Source organism: Sphaerodactylus townsendi, linkage group LG07 (genome assembly GCF_021028975.2).
Source record: "Sphaerodactylus townsendi isolate TG3544 linkage group LG07, MPM_Stown_v2.3, whole genome shotgun sequence".
In the NCBI taxonomy this organism is placed as follows: domain Eukaryota; kingdom Metazoa; phylum Chordata; class Lepidosauria; order Squamata; family Sphaerodactylidae; genus Sphaerodactylus; species Sphaerodactylus townsendi.
Genome location: NC_059431.1, coordinates 46,557,761 through 46,575,437, shown reverse-complemented (window position 1 = coordinate 46,575,437; position 17,677 = coordinate 46,557,761). Strand labels below are relative to the sequence as shown.

At 38.4% G+C, this 17,677-nt stretch overlaps 1 protein-coding gene across 3 annotated transcripts in view; it reads left to right on the top strand.

The window, feature by feature from the left end:
- The window catches only part of KIAA0825 (KIAA0825 ortholog), a 251,024-nt gene that overhangs the window by 14,372 nt on the left and 218,975 nt on the right, over positions 1 to 17,677 (top strand). For 2 of the 3 annotated variants that reach the window (XM_048503736.1, XM_048503735.1), the window contains exons 2-4: positions 1,291 to 1,435; positions 11,358 to 11,526; positions 16,886 to 17,561. In XM_048503736.1, coding sequence (XP_048359693.1) covers positions 1,305 to 1,435; positions 11,358 to 11,526; positions 16,886 to 17,561 — 976 coding nt within the window. In that variant the 5' untranslated portion in view covers positions 1,291 to 1,304. Of the gene's footprint in view, positions 1 to 1,290; positions 1,436 to 11,357; positions 11,527 to 11,933; positions 12,030 to 16,885; positions 17,562 to 17,677 lie in introns of those variants that run through there. The other variant, XM_048503737.1, reaches the window with a different exon arrangement.

Sequence of the window (17,677 nt, the reverse complement as noted above, 5' to 3'; positions counted from 1 at the left end):
TATCTATCTATCTATCTATCTATCTATCTATCTATCTATCTATCTATCTATCTATCTATCTATCTATCTATCTATCTATCTATCTATCTATCTATCTATCTATCTATCTATCTATCTATCTATCTATCTATCTATCTATCTATCTATCTATCTATCTATCTATCTATCTATCTATCTATCTATCTATCTATCTATCTATCTATCTATCTATCTATCTATCTATCTATCTATCTCTAAAAAGCTAACCGTGATTTTGTTAGTCACGCCCTAACGCCGAAGTGGCTGGACGGATTGCCCCCAAATTTTCAGGCGACGTCCCTTCCCGTGGCGAGCAGGTAATGCACCCTTCGCAGGGGTCCCAGGTCACACCCGAGCCCTGTAAACTGCCAATTTCCCCAGACCTCTGCTGGGCCAATGAGAGCCCGCCGTTCGGGGGGGCATGGCTTGCCCACCTTTGCCGCAGCATGCACATTCACGCCGAGAAACCCCCTACTGCGGGACCCAGGGAGGCACGTTCCCAGCCAAGCCGCAGAAAACAGCTGGTACGGCTCTCCCCTTCTTCCTCCGTTCCACCCCCCCATCTAAAGCCACAGTGAAGTGTGGCTGGGCCCGCTAGTTATGTATATTGATATGTATTTTAAACGCTATTTTAATATTTGGGAAAGCGGTGCTTCTGGTAAATAACAAGGATATTTGACAACTGAGGAGTGGGGATTGCATTCTTCCTGAACCAGCATTGGAGGTTCTTCTGGATCCTAGCCGTTGGTTGGTACATAGTGGCTTTTATCCATTTTTGTTGACATGCTTAACTATCAATGTTCCTTGAAAAGAAAATTTAAAGTGCTGGTTCTTACCTTAAAGCCCAAAATGGCTTAAAGCTGGAGGTACTTGAATGTCTGCTCTAGTACTGTTCAATCCTCCAGTTCAGATTCTTTTTTGCAAATCCTGCTCCGTATGCCCTACCTTCACATGTGAGATGGATAGTTACCAAAGACAGGACTTTCTTAGTGATGGTCTTCTCTTATTATATATTTGTTTACTTCATTTAATTATCAAGCCAAAGCAGTAAGCAGTACTAAAACCCTATTATTTGTATAAAAATGTTCTCCTGAGCAATTCTGCTTGACATAGTTTATACAGTGATAGAAGTGTGTAAGTCTTCCTGACCATCTTGGGCAGACTATTCTGCAAGATGGGTTCTGCAACAGAGAATTGGTTTGTATGCAGTGTATAAAGAATTGTAACTGCTGGTAATGCTCCTATTTCTGTTTTTGTTTTTTTTAAATCTAGTTCATCATCTAGAAATGGAGTGGGGAGGTGAATATACTGTTGAATCTTCCAACTTGGATTGCTTATTAAACATACTTCCTGAAGACTTGGAATTTCATCAGATACTTGGAGACATTGATGAGAAAATAAAGAAAAATGCTTCTAGGTAAAGTATTTTTATTTGTATGCTGTCCGTATATGTACATGCATGGGGGTACTTCAGATGCTTTCATTAAACAAATGTTTTTTGTTTCTCTGATTCAATAATGCTGGTTACTGACCTGTCAACACAGTTTCTTGTGCTGGTCTCCTTCATGAGGGAACAAATGAAGCCTGTTAGCTTTTTTTATGGGAGATTTTGTTGCTTAACATAGTCAAAGTTTAGCAGCTGAATTTTTTTGTGCCTGGGGTATGCATACAGAAAACCACTATATGCTGATTTATCAACTGCTAAAGGCCAGCGTGGTGTAGTGGATCTAGGAAACCCAGGTTCAAATCTCCACTCGTGCCATGCCGGGTAACCTTGGGCAAGTCACTCACTCTCAGTCCTGACTCTGGGAAGCATTTGGATGGGAAACTTCTAAGGAATATAGGGGCATAATGTGGAGGCAGGCAGTGGCAAGCCATCTCTGAACGTTTCTTGCTTCAAAAACCCTTGGAGTCATCATAAGTCAGCTGTGACTTGACGGCAAAAAAAGTTCCTCAATAAACACAACAAATATTAACAATTCAGTCTGATGCAGAATTAAACCAGTCCAAACTTATTTACTTCAATTGGTGTAACTCTGCCTAGGATTGATTGTTACTGATTTACTGTAATGAGCAACATTTAAATCTAATACATTAAAAAATGTTTGAGTCAGAAAAATGTTTGTTTTAACTATGAAGGTCTCCTGAAAATCACACTCCTAATATTTGTAGAAGTGTTAGGACAAATTACTGAAATAACGTGCCCAGTGACTTTTTGTAGTAGTGTGTAGTCACCTGGTATCATCTAGATTAGCCTGAAATCCAGTCTTTAATGGAACTGGAGGTGGGTAGACTAGCAGTTGAGCCATTCTAGTTCACAAAGCTATTAAATTTGTTTACGGGAGACACATCAGGAACTACAATAGAAGTCTTTGAGAAATGCCATTGAAGCTAAACTATGTGGGTAGTGCATCAGGTTTCAGACCCCTAAGAAAAGCTTACACAAATTCTGAAGATACATCTCATTCTGTTATGTTTAGAACTAGTGTTTGCAGAATGAGTTATTCCATCAGGAAACTGAGCATAGACCATAAGATATTGTTTCCATAGAACACCTTGCATTCATGAAAAGGCTCTTTGATAGCCATGAAGATATTTGTTTCAGGGCCACTATTTCAAATTCATTCATGCTTAACGTTTTCTTGAAAAGATGTTTGTATATAGTGTGTTTTATAGGCCACCCACGTATGGTTCAATTTAAAGATGATTTCACATACTTTAGAATGGCTTATAGTCATGCTCTCAAATCATACTCATAATGAATTTATAAAACTTTGAAAGTTTACCAGAATCAGAATTTTTTATTAGAGATACTAAAAATTATTAATCATACTTTATAATTGATAAGAGCATGCATTGTATTATAGGTCAGGATTCAAAAACCGTGAATATGAGAAGGTGCTCTTCATGTGGGGGGTGTGTGGGGGTGTGTGTGTGGGATCTGATTCCCCCTTCTAGCTTTATCCCTTGTTCTTCATTGCATGCCTCTTTTTCCCTTGACCTCTATAAGTGGCTTTTCAGGGGGCATAAACCCAATGCACATATAGTTTGTATTTTGGAGTTTGTTATCACAAAAATAGCAGTTATTTATTTGGGTGGGTGTGTTTAAAAAACACTATCTTGTTAATAAACAATTTGGGATCCTGTCCAGAACTGAAAATGTATCATGAGAAAGTGGACCATTTTTTTGGAGGTATACTGGTCTGTGATTGGGTATGTTTAATAATGGATGTAATGTTTTCACTATTATTTATTTATTTATTTATTTACTTACTTACTTACTTACTTACTTACTTACTTACTTACTTACTTACTTACTTACTTACTTACTTTGGATTTATTAGTTGCCCTCCCCCAGAGGGCTCTGGGCAGCGTACAACTCCATAGATACAATAATAACAGTTGATAATATAATATTAAAACCAACAACAATATTAATGCTAATACAACAAGAAATAAAATCAGATGATGATAAAAACGCTCCCTTTCCTCCCCCCTAAGCCCACCGGAAGCCGGGACGATTGAACTACATTCAGCCTGGCTGGCCAAATGCCTGATAGAACAGGTCCTTTTTGCAGGCCCTGGTCTCTCAAGTGAGACTGCTACAACTCAAAGACCCGATCTGTGGCTTTTGACAACCAGTTGCTCTGGAACTCTGTCCCCAGAGCGATTAGTCTGTCTATTTCTGTTGCTGTTTTTAACCAGTAGGTGAAAACTTTTAACTTTGTTTGACATTCCCTTGGTGATCTATTTTTTCTGCCAATATTAATTGCTGTTTTTGTTTTGTGTATTTGAGCTCCGGTTTTAATTGTTTTAATGATGATGGGTTTTGGTGGTTTTAAAATAATTTAAAATGGGATTTTATTGATTATGTTTTTATTAGCCACCTTATTGGCTGTAGTAAAGGCAGAAGGATGTAATATAGAATTGAAAAAATATGTGTACAAACCAGGTTTGATTCCCAGCTCTGCCACCTGAGCTGTGGAGGCTTATCTGGGGAATTCAGATTAGCCTGTACACTCCCACACACACCAGCTGGGTGACCTTGGGCTAGTCACAGCTTCTCGGAGCTCTCTCAGCCCCACCTACCTCACAGGGTGTTTGTAGTGAGGGGGGAAGGGCAAGGAGATTGTAAGCCCCTTTGAGTCTCCTGCAGGAGAGAAAGGGGGGATATAAATCCAAACTCCTCCTCCTCCTCCTCCTCCTCCTCCTCCTCCTCCTCCTCCTCCTCCTCCTCCTCCTCCTCCTCCTTCTTCTTCTTCTTCTTCTTCTTCTTCTTCTTCTTCTTCTTCTTCTTCTTCTTCTTCTTCTTCTTCTTCTTCTTCTTCTTCTTCTTCTTCTTCTTCTTCTTCTTCTTCTTCTTCTTTCTTCTTCTTCTTCTGTGCAGCTATGCACACTTCCTCTCACCCTCTCTCTCCCCACCATATTACCCCCATTCATTCTATGTCACGCGTCCATACAAACACATGCGCCACCTGACCGTTGGAGGTGGCTGCCTCCTTTGACTTCCTGTCCTTTCTTCTGGACCACCCTGTGGTCTTGATTCATCAGAAGGCTGCTGTGACAATGTCCAGATTACCGTACCGCACTCTATATGGGAATGCCTTTGAAAACGTTGAAAACTCCAACCAGTACAAAATACATTAGACTGTGGATGTGTTTAATATAGGGAATACATCTTAACAGTTTTGAGAGAAACACTTTTGGCTTCTGGTACCAGTCCAAAGTCCTGTTGTTATCTTTAAAGCCCCACACAGCCTAAGGCCGGATATTTGAACAATAACCTGATCCTGTGTGACTCTTTCCATGAACCATTAGAGACCTAGTGAATGTCAATTGGAATCATTGTGACATCTTGATTGTAGAACTGTTACTACTTGCAGGGCTTACCTAGATGTTTTCTTATTAGTAATGGTTTGAAATGATTATTTGCCTCTTTTTTCCCTTCACCCTGTCCTGTTTATTAGGAACTGATTTGGTTTACCGGTTGATTTTTTGGAGGAGGAGGAGTTGATGATGATTCTGTTCACATATTGGATTTCATTGGTGATTTTAAACTATTTATAAACTAAATTAGTTTTAAAATGCTGTTTTTAGTTTCTTTGGATTTACAATATTTATAACCATCTAAATTACATGTCATGTGAATACTGCCTGTCAGATTGATTATATCTGCGTTCAGCAGAGGCCAATTTACTGGAGGTCCCTGGCCCCTCTATGACGCGGCTGGCCTCCACTCGGGCCAGGGCCTTTATGGCTCTGGCGCCGGCCTGGTGGAACACTCTCCCTCCAGCTGTCCGGGCCCTGCGGGACCTTGGGGAATTCCGCAGGACCTATAAGACTGAGTTGTTCCACCGGGCCTTTGGAGAGACCAGCTGCTGAGGGTGCCCCAGTTCCCTTCCCTCTGCTCCACATGGGTCCCTAACATCATCGGGACCCACTATCTTTTCTCGGGAGGGTTATGTAAGGGTTTCGTGGGATGCTGTTTTAGGACACAACTGCTGTTTTAAAATTATATTTATATATGATGTTTTATATTGTACACTGCCCTGAGCCCTTTGGGGATAGGGCAGTATATTAAATCAATCAATCAATCAAACAAACAAACAAACAACAACAACAACAACAGCAATAATAATAATAATAATAATAATAATAATAATAATAATAATAATAATAATAATAATGATGATGATGATGATGATGATGATGATGATGATGATGATGATGTACGCTACACTGCTGGCATAATTAACTGGACACAAGCTGAATTGGACATCCTGGACAGAAAAACAAGGAAAATTATGACCATCAATCGAGCACTGCATCCAAGAAGTGATGTAGACAGACTCTACCTAGCAAGGTCAGAAGGAGGAAGAGGACTGCTGCACATCAAGCAATCAGTAGAGGAAGAGAAAAGAGGCCTGAAAGAATACATCCAAGAAAGTCAAGAGCCAGCATTGAAAGAAGTCCACAAGGCTGAGATGCTGAAAGCCAAAGAATCAAAAGAGTATAGAGTCCAACAGTTTAAAACACGAAAGGAGCAGTGGCTAAACAAGCCACTCCATGGGCAGTACTTTAGGAACATTGAAGGGAAGGTTGACAGCAAGAAAACATGGGAGTGGCTCAGAAGGGGAACTCTAAAGAAGGAAACTGAAGGCCTGATTTTTGCTGCCCAGGAGCAAGCATTACGGACAAATGCAATAAAGACACGAATCGAAAAGTCTTACAATGACCCAAAGTGCCGTTTCTGCAAAGAGGGTGATGAAACTGTGGAGCACATCATCTGCTGTTGTAAGAAAATAGCCCAAACTGACTATCTTGAGCGTCACAATAGGCTAGCAGCAATGGTGCACTGGAACCTTTGCAAAAAGTGCGGCCTGCCCTGTAGCAAGACCTGAGAATGCGAGCACAAGCCAGAGAAGACCACAGAAAATGAAGAAGCAAAAATACTCTGGGACTTTAGAATACAAACAGACAGACACCTGGCACACAACACCCCAGACATAACAGTGATAGAGAAAAAAAACATGTTTGGATCATAGATGTTGCTGTGCCAGTTGACAGCAGGGTAGAGGACAAAGAGCTGGAAAAGATCACAAAATACAAGGACCTACAAATTGAAGTTGAACGATTGTGGCAGAAAAGAACAACAGTAATCCCACTAGTAGTCGGTGCTCTAGGAGGAATCCCAAGAAATCTTGAAAAACATCTGGAAAGCCTAAACTTGGACAGAACATCAGTCCACATGCTGCAGAAAGCAGCACTTCTAGGAACTGCACACATTCTACGCAAATACCTCTAATATCCTAGGTCCTTGGGAAGGACTCGATATTCAGAGATGAATTCCAGACACTTGTGCTGTGTTGTTATGTGTATAATAATAATAATAATAATAATAATAATAATAATAATAATAATAATAATAATAATAATAATAATAATAATGATAATAATATGTATTTATATTTGTATGATTGCTCCTGTTGTTCACCGCCCGGAGCCCCCCGGGGATCGAGCGGTATATAAATTGAAAAAATAAATAATAACAATAATAACAATAATAACAATAATAACAATAATAACAATAACAATAACAACAACAACAACAACAACAACAACAACAACAACAACAACAATAATAATAATAATAATAATAATAATAATAATAATAATAATAATAAATGCCCCTAAGTTCAACATTATGGCAATGGAAGGAAAAGTTCTATAAGCTTCTATCATTTCTTTGGCCCCTTAGCCTATTTTAAAAACTGCTGTTGACTACCTTTCTCTGAAAAGGAAGAGTGCTGATATTAATGACACATTACATATTTTTAATGTATACATTTTTGTTTCAAATAGACTGCATGTAACTTTTTAAGTTTTTCCTTACTGGCTCAGCTTGACATACAGATATGAACATGCAACATTTCTGCTCCTTCATTGGAAGGGGGCAAAATTCCTCCAGGTATCATCCTCTTGTGCTTTATGGAGTGCCATCCTGGGATGCCCTGGATGCAGGGAGATAACTTTTCAGGGTATATTAGGCCAGATATTTAAACGCTCCCACAGCTGAACAGAGCATTTGCCTTTTTTAATAGATAATGGCATATAGGGGAAGTGGAACACAGAGACGTTTCTTCTCTCCCAGAGCTTCAGTACATTAATAATTTAATTGTTCCAGTCTGTCATTTTATTTCAACTTTATTTTTATAACAAATAGTTTTTTTAATATCCCTGAGATTATATCCAAAGCTATTGTGCAGGAAACAGGACAAAAAGGGGCTACTGAAAAGCCAATTAAAAGCTTTTACTGAAATTGTTAAAAATGCAAAGAAAAGAAGTTTTATCAACAGGCCAGGGTTTACATTTCTTTTCATTCTTGTTTATAGGTGGCAAAAGTAATTTCTTAGCATTCAAGAAGCCAAATGTTCGACAGTGTTTTATAAAATCACTAGCTGATTAATGTTTAAATCATTCAGTTTGTCCATAGAAAAACGTTAATTATGATGAAGATGGAAGTTTTTCACGTACTTCAATAAAGTTGTCATGCATATTCTACTGCATTTGTAATAATGCCTGCTTGACAATGTCACATTGATTGAACTTATCTCTACATTTTATAGTAATGAAAGTAACTAGCTGCTTTGCAAAGTGTTTTTAAAACTCCCAGGCAAAGGGGTAATCTCTGTTGCTCTTTTTTAACTGGAATTCAGCCAAAATATATACTAACCAGGCTTGTGCCAGGCTCACATGCTAGACTTGCATGTTCAATTTCCGCCTTCTTCATTCTTCCTTTCTAACACAGGGGATCTTTCCTCTGGTTACCTTGAGATAAGGATAAAAAAGCAAATTGGATTAAACTCTGGTATAAATCTTGGTTCATTTGGAGAAGTTAACCCTGGTTCACCTGCATGTTTGCATCCAAACGTTGTGGAGTAACAGCCATTAGTTTCTATCCTGGATTCGCTATATGACAAGAAAAGGGAAAAGGAGTAAGGCAACAAGCTAGGTTTGTTTACATTTTGTCTTAATGCTTCTTGAAAATGACATCTGAGGACAGCATATAAGGAAACATGATGGGATTTCAGTGCAATTTACTGCCATGTAAAGGAATTTAGAAATAGTTTTTGTGAATCAGGTATATTCATTCAGTATAACCCTGCATAATGGAGAAGCAACCCTGACCTGGCTAACCCCCTCTTGTCAGATCTTGGAAGATAAGGGTCGGTCTTGGTCAGTATTTGCATAGGAGACCACCAAGAAATACCAGGGTTGGATTTGGAGGCAGGCAATGGCAAGCTACTTCTGAATGACTCTTGCATTGAAAACCCTACCAGGAATTGCCATCAGTCAGCTATGAATTGACAGCAAAAACAAAATGAGAAGCACACTCCCCTTTTTTACTGTTTTGCTATTGCCATTGTTGTGTCTTCTCTGATGTTGACATTTTCTCTGTCATGTAGAGTCCAGGAAATTTTCTGTCTCTCCCCTCAGGCAAGTAAATAATCTTAATATGTGCACTCTCTAGAGAAAGTGGGACCAGTTATTATTAATTAATGGCCCAAACCTGGTCCTGGTGGTTCCTTTTCACAGCTCACCTGTAAAAGGCCAAAGTATAAATTTTGACATACTTTACAGTGCCACTGGAGTCTTGTTTTGTTTTCCTGCTAGAGACCTGCAATTGTTACCCAAAAAGGTCTACACACGTCACAGCTGTAACAAGCAAAGATATCTTCTCACTAGCGCACAGCACATGTATTTTGGTACTTCTATTATACAGAGAATCTTAGACTATGTATTCCAAGTTTCATATTCAGATCAGTGCTTTACTCTGGTTATGGACCATATAAATAAATATGATGAAAGATGATGAAGATGATGATGAACAACGCTCAGAAAGATTCTTTAAAAGATGGGGTTTTGTTTAAGAAAAAAAGCAATGTAATAAATCACACACAAAAACCCCCTTTCTCTTAAAAACCCTGCCTACCTATTGAGGAGTAAAACTAAATGAAGTGAAACGAGATATATGAGCCTGTTTTTGGAGAGAAGGGGGGTTATAAGAACATAAGAACTAGCCTGCTGGATCAGACCAGAGTCCATCTAGTCCAGCATTCTGCTACTCGCAGTGGCCCACCAGGTGCCTTTGGGATGCGAAAGCAATGGCCTTCTGCTGCTGCTGCTGCTGCTCCTGAGCACCTGGTCTGCTAAGGCATTTGCAATCTGAGATCAAGGAGGATCAAGATTGGTAGCCATAAATTGACTTCTCCTCCATAAATCTGTCCAAGCCCTTTTTAAAGCTATCCAGGTTAGTGGCCATCACCACCTCCTGTGGCAGCATATTCCAAACACCAATCACACGTTGCGTGAAGAAGTGTTTCCTTTTATTAGTCCTAATTCTTCCCCCCAGCATTTTCAATGAATGCCCCCTGGTTCTAGTATTGTGAGAAAGAGAGAAAAATTTCTCTCTGTCAACATTTTCTAGCAGAAAACCAAGAGGCCAATCAGGAGGATGTGCTAACAGGATGAGTTCCAAACCAGATATAAAATATGGGGCTGAGGGATAACTTTTTATACCTTTTTGTTGAGACTAAGAAGGGAATGGGGTATTGGTATTGGAATGTGGGAGTAATAAAAAGGCAATCTTTTGAAGATGGCCCAGCCTGAAAAGAAATCCTTTCTATTTATTGTGGAGGGGAGTTTTCTTCTTTTGCATGGAGAGTGTCTATGGTGTTTCCTTGGAGAGATATGGAAGTTAGATATGACCAAATACTTGTCATGATTGGGGAATCTTCCTGTCCAGTCATGGATACACAGGAAATTGCTGGAATTGGCCCACTGCTTATTGTATTGGAGATCCAGGTAATTAGTTAGGACCAAATTATCCGGGAAGAAGATTGAGTCCCTCTTAGATTGGGTATTTGCATGCTTGATAAGGGAGCTGCCCTGCATTCCTTTGAGGTTTAGCATGACTCACTGCCCTTTGACATTGGTTTAATTCAGGCTCCTTCTATCAATCCTAGGCCCACACTCAGGAGTACATACAGAAAATGGGGAGGGGGGAAGCCTTCTAAAAATGGCAGCCCCCTAGGGTAAGGAACGTGAGGGCGTCAAAATTTCACTTTTTATGATATTATGATATTATTTTTATTTATTTTATTTTATTTATTTATTTTTTCGATTTTTAAACCGCCACATCCCCTTTCCCCTTCTGGAAAGGCAGCACTTAAGAATTTTCTAAATAATAAAAGCTCAAATAACTGATTATCAAAATCTGCCCTAAAACTGCCCTATCTCCCAGTTCAGGGGTTCCATACCTGACCGTTGCTCAGGATCTCAACATCACTATCACCTCTGTGAGTACTGAAAAAAGGTTAAGTTTATCTGCTGAACAGTTTCCTTGAGAAATTTGTCATATCCCTCAACTCCGCTAATCTCAACAGAGCAGTATAGAAGGCACAGTTCAATAAGATTTCAGGTGAACAAAAGAGTGACGGTAACTGAGACTTTTTTGTGATATGTGGTTTTGCTACTGTGACATGAAACAGCCGAGAGGGAAATAACAAAGTGGTGAACCCTTTGAGACACAGTACTTGCACGAGGGAATATTCCAATATAAAAATATGTAAATGAGGAAAAGAGAAATAATCAGACACTTTCTGTCATACTTAGGCTACAGAATGGTGATCAGACTTTGCTGTGTTAAGACATGTTAATATTAATTCTTGTTAATAAAGTGATAGATTAAACTGTTATATAATGTCATATGATTACCTTGCTGTAGAATTCTGTTTTATTTCTGCATAGTGAAAATGTTCATTTTGTTTTTGCTTTAGCATGGAACAGTGTCTTAAAGAGTTACAATCAGAAATAAATGAAATTTGTTCTGATGAACTGCTACAGGATACAACTGACTGTCTCCAGTGGTTAAATAACTGCAGTTTCAGCTCAGTAAAGCCTTGTTCTACACCTCCTGGAGAATTGGTCAAGTTTCTTCAGGCTCTGGTAAAAAATACTTCTATTTTTATAGAAAGAAAAATCTTTTCAAATGCATTGGACTTGTTTGTTATTGTAATCTGGATGGTTTGAGAGTTTGTTGATATGAATGCTGACAGCAGTCTAATGTATTTATTAATAATTGTTGTATTGTGCCTTGTACCATGTTTTATTGTAGAAGACGTTCTAGTAGTATTCAAAAGGTAACACTGCAGTTAGTAACAACTCTCAGCTAAAGGTAATCATTATTAACAATCATTTGTGTAGCATTTATCAGTGGGCATTGCTTGTTGCTTGTTGTAGGGAGACCATGAAGTGCCACAGGGACCCCTGTTGGAATTTATCAACTGTTTCCTATCACGCAGAGTCTTCTCAAGGAGGCTAAAAAAAGCAATGGTATGCCCGCTCTTGAAGAAGCCATCATAAGATCCTATGAACCTGGCCAACACCCAGTCTCAAATCTATCTTTTTTGAGTAAGGTAGTTGAGTGGGCGGTTGCGGAACATCTGCAGGTATTACTGGACGATTCATCACTTTTGGACTTCTTCTAGTTGGACTCAGGTCAGATCATGGGATGGACACTGTGCTGGTTGCCATCACAGACGAGCTCCAGATCCAGCTAGCTAGACCGAGGCAGGTCAGCACTGTTTGTGGTATTAGATCTCACCACAGCATTTGACATGGTTGATTATGAACTTTTGGTCCACCACCTCATTGATGCTGGAATTCAGAGGTTATTTTTTTTGCCATTGGTGAGCATTACATTTCCTTGCCCTTACAAGTATTTAAAGTGGAATCCACGTCCCAGCTACTATACGGAGACCCAATTTGGATTTATGCAAATTTCAAACATATATTGGCCTGCAGTTGTCAGGTTCTGGCTGTCCCTCACTCTATCCCTCCCAATTATGGTGAGCTGACTTCAATCTGACTCTTTCCAGTTCTTTGAGCCAGTATATTGAAAAGGAACTTGCTCATCTAGAGTTCTCTATATCTTGTTTATCTGGATTAAACGAGGGTTGTGCAGTGGAACAGAAAAGCTTGAAGAGTTGGATTGGCAAATGTTAATAGCTGATGCCAAGTGAAGCTGCTTACCTATTTATCTGGGTGTTCTGCCTTCAATTTCCTTTTCCTACAATAAATCTTTATTTTATCTTATAGTTACTGCTTATGGTATGTAGGCTGTTCTCTGAAGGCTGTTTTAATGTGCTGTTTTAGCAGAGCTAACCTGTAGCAAGGATGTAGGTAAGGGGAGATTCTTGGGTTCAGACCCCCCCATTACATGTCCGAAGCTCTGCCCCCCTCATTTGTGTTTTTTTGTATTTTTAGTGTTCTGGTTTTTGGCCTGCAGGGGCTCATTTTTTAGGCTAGCAGCACCAAAATTTCAGGGATTTTTTGTGGGGCTCTCCTGATGATACCACCCAGGTTTGGTGAGGTTTGGTTCAGGGGGTCCAAAGTTATGGACACCCGAAGGGGGTGCCCTCATCTCCTATTGTTTCCAAAAATAAAACAGAAGTACAATGGCACCTTAAAGACTAACATTCATTCCAGCGTTGGAGGGAATAAGATGCAAATATGTTTTGGAATACAAAAGAATGCTGTGATTTAATTACAGATATATCTGTAATAATTTCCTTCCAAAAACTAACTAAAGATGTGAACTCTGATTCATGAAAGCTTTACAGTAAATATTGTTGATCTTCAAGATGCCACTGTACTTCTGTTTTATTTTGTTATGGTAGACAGCATTGCCGTTCTTGAGTTACCAGTTGTTTAAGCCTTTCCCGTTCAAAACATTTTGGGTTCTATTGGGTAGCCTGTACTTGTGATTATTTATCCCATTAAAAAGCATGTGGCTATGTCCTATACCAAATCAAATTTCCAGTCAGTTAAACCTTATGTGCAGTTCTCTACTGCCTCAAGTGATCATCTTGATGTTTGCATCTGAGAAAAGACAGGTCTTTGCACACGATGTAAAGCATTTGTAGTACTGGCTCCAGAATGGACTTTCAGGCGTGGTTATAGATGCCATAGCACCTAAAATTGCCAAATTTGTGTGACTTGAAGAAGATGAAAAACTTTTCATGTGGGATGACATGTGGGACACAGTTGGGCTCCAAAGAATTTCTTTGTGCATGCCCACTGAAGGTTTTGTCATCTGCTATAGGGAGATGGTATACAATATATAGTATAAATGTATTGGGTGTTATTGTTGCATAGCTGAATAATGAATTTATTTTTAATTCTTAGTTGTTCTGAATTTACTATAATGGAAAAAAAGGCATCACAAGATCAGAATTCTTGATGCTTGTAGAAGAATTAATACTTTCTATTTTGTGATACATTAAGTTTAAATGTGTAAAGTAGCCAGTTTGGATGAGTGTAATTATTCTCTAACATAACGTGAAAATAATAAGATTTTATTTTAAAAAACCTTAGTTTTGCATATGTTAAATTCTATTTGGAAGCATTTAAAATATTTTTAAAAGCTGCTGTGTATATATGTATCCAGTTCAGGGCGATTTTTGCTTGATTATGTGCCTCTATAAATTATTGCTCTTAGTACAAGATACTCATAGGAAACATATGATCTGGTCTAAAAGAACTTGTGTCCACCATTTTGGATATACTTCTTATGAGAAGCACCTGCAGCACTGTTTGAAGCTTTTTAAAACCTTGACTTTCAAATACAAAAGCCTGTCTTAACATAGGCACTGTTCAAACAGACTTTGAAATGTGAAACTAAGCTTGCAAAGCTTCAAAGCCAACTGCAGGGACTCTTCTTTTAGGAGTACCAACTCCAAGATGGTGTGAGCAAGCCTCCTGGTGACCATTTTTAGGGATTTATTTTCAATTTGAAAATACTTTGAACTCTGCTTAGGTTTGGGTAGACTTTTGTAATTGAAAATGTTTCTGTGTAAGCTTCAAAAGCAGCACCAGGAACTACCTTGTGGAACATATTTTGGATTTGTCTTCCATGCGAGTAAAGCTCATTGTCTGGTTTGTTCTAAGCTTTTGTTCTATTTTTATTAAAATGGTGTTTGACTATTATGGAAAGTTATAACATTATATTTTCAAGCTTTTTAAAGTTTATCCTCTGTGTATTGTGGAACGTGTTTAAAAATGCTTTGAGTATGTTGATTTTTATGTGTGCATTTGTACACACACATTATCAAAATGTTAGGCTCTATGCAGAATTTAATGTACTATTATAGTTTATAGCGTTCTAGTATTTAAGGTATTTGTGTGCATATGAATGCACACACAGCCCATACAAACATAAACATGTGCACACATACTTATAGGAATTTAGGGGAAAAATTATTAATGTGTAGGCCAGATAAAAGCCACCATGGTGTAATGGTTAGAGTAGCAGACTAGAGGCTGCTGAGAGGCTGAGGTTTGAATCCTCACTCTGCCATGGACGCTTAAAGGCTGACTTTGAGGCAATCACTGTTGCTCATCCTAACCCACCTCACAGACTGTTGTGAGGATGAAATGAAAGTGTGTGTGTGGGCGGGGGGGGAGGAGAACAGTGTTTTAAGCCACTTTAGGTTCCCATTGGGGAGAAAAGTGGGGTACTAATGAAGAAAAATAAAATAAAACAAGTGCTTTGTATGACTGTCATGTTCCCTGATACACACATACACACAATCTGGTTTAAGTTGTCAGAGTCCAATTCCAAGGGTCAAGCACCAAAAGTTCTCAAACACACAGTGGTATATTCCAGGGTAATCTGAAAGCACAAGTGGAGAGATTCAAGGTCAAGATCGAACAGACGATCTAGAGCAAGAGCCACAAGGTCAGTAGTAATTAGTGTGTTGCTTCCATGCAGCTATGCCATTTCCAGCTGCTTACAAACACAGCACTACCCAAGTCACCTGTAATTCTATGCACCTGCTGGCTACCTCAGACCTGTTCCAGCAACATCTTTGCAGTTGGTGCTGGGCTGCCACACAAACACTTTTCCTCCTGTCCTGTAGGAACCTGTGTATTCTTCTATGCAATTTCTGAGGATCTGATGATGCAGGTGGTGAGCAGATTCGCAACTGGCTTTCCACAGCCAGCTTGGAGCTGGCGGGGCTATGGGTTCACTGCACTAGTCCCTGCCTGTGAATTAAACTCTGATCCCATGGGGCTGCTTCTTCCTGCTACACTTCCGCCGCCAGCTGTGGATCAGACTTGAATCCATTGGCTGATTCTTCATCAGAGGAGTCTTCAGTGATTATTGGACCCACTATAATGACTGAATCCAGCTGTAAAATACCTGTCTTAACATAGGTGTTAGCATAGAATAAATTATCTATTAGCAAAGGATGACTAGTGTTCCTTCATAGGTTTCCACAGTGACCATGATTTTTCTTTCCACCTGCCACTATCATGGAAAGTACTGTTAGCTATTCTGTATTTATAACCAAATCATAACTTGGGTGCTCATTTTGCCATATTGCTTGTGAAATAATATATCTATCAGCTCCTATTTTTTCACTTCAGGTTTGTTTGAAGATTTTTTTTGCCTATATAAATTGGAATGCCACATCTATTTATATATCCATGTCTAAATGATTTGAGTGTGATTTATGCATGTGTAAATGAGTCCAGATTGAATTCAAAATGGCTAGATTCTGATCAAAAGAAATGAGGAAAGTATGTTCTTTAAGTTGTGTGAATTACTCATAACTTAATTTTTCAAGTCATATTCCCATTTTTCTTCTAGTCCAAGAAAGTTATGCTATCCAGAATAAAATAATATATTCATTCTTAAGTCAGCTTTGTGTACTATAGATAAGACAAAGCTGGCCAATGGGAAAAAGTAATTATTGTAGCCATCAACAGATTTTACATTACAAGAATGTTTTGTGTATTCAGTATATCAAAGTACTGTTTGTGTCTGGCAGCCTGCATGTTTTAATTGTATATTTGTTGGATTTTGTTTGTGTGTGTTTGCAATCTTATGGTTTTGTTATAGTTTATACATTGTGCTTACATAATGCTAGTTTTATACCTTTTTAACATGAATTTGAGATCATAAACATAAGGAGAAATGTATTTAAGGGTTCATAAATATTATGAATTATATGATAAATTGTGTCTTGAACTTAATTTTATTAAATGGTAGTTGTAGTTCAAGAGGTACTTAAAGAGAGCTATAAATCCCTTGACATGATACAAGTGTTATTAAGACATTTCTTTGCTTTATTAATTTGTAGAGAGAATATATTTTTAAGATAAAAATTAATGTTGAAGAAATAAAATTTAAAAATAAAAGTTCTGTACATAATACTTAAAAATGACTGGTATTATTTTAGGGAGAGATATTTTCTTCAGGAAATGCATCTAAACATACACTATTATTTCTTCTTCTTAGCAAAATTTACTGAAGAATGAACAAAACCAAGAAGAAATTATTCTTCACTTCCTTCTGGATCTCTCAAGTCAGTGTGGTGTCTTATTTCCCTGTACCCCAAGTGGGACATCTTTTGAGTTCACATCCAGTATTTCCCTTCATGGCATTGAAGATAATTCAGCAATGGATATTCATTGTATTTGGGATGATGTAAGATTACATCTTCGGCGCTTCTTAGTAAATCAACTGCAAAGTCCCCATGAAACAAAAATTGGCACTTCCCAACAACAATTGCAGTTTAAAACTCAGTGCCTACAACAACTTTTATTTCTTTATCCTGAGTCAGAAGTTATAGCCAAGTATCAAAACATGCAGAATAAGTTGGTTAGTGATCTTCTGCAGAGATACATACTAGAAAGCAGTGGAGAAACAAACTTAGAAAAAGTGGTTTGTGGCTATGAACGTTCCATTCCTACTTTGTGTACAATGATAAAAGAAGATTTGTATATACTAGGTGGAATGATTGATCCCTCTTCTACACTGAAGTTTATTAATGGGTCTTATTTGGATACCATCGCAGAAGAAATTACCATTCTCCTTGAAAAACTGTGTGAGTTTAATTTCAAAGAAGATACAATAAATGGTGCTAAGATAAGCAACAGCTCAAAGAAACAGAAAGAAGTAGCCCAAGGCTGGGGTTAGTGACTTTTTATTTTACTTCCATTCCTATAATTCCTTGCCTTATTCTTTCATTTTGCATTCATTTGACAACTCATTATTCCATTACTGGCTGCAATTCAGATATTGATGTTA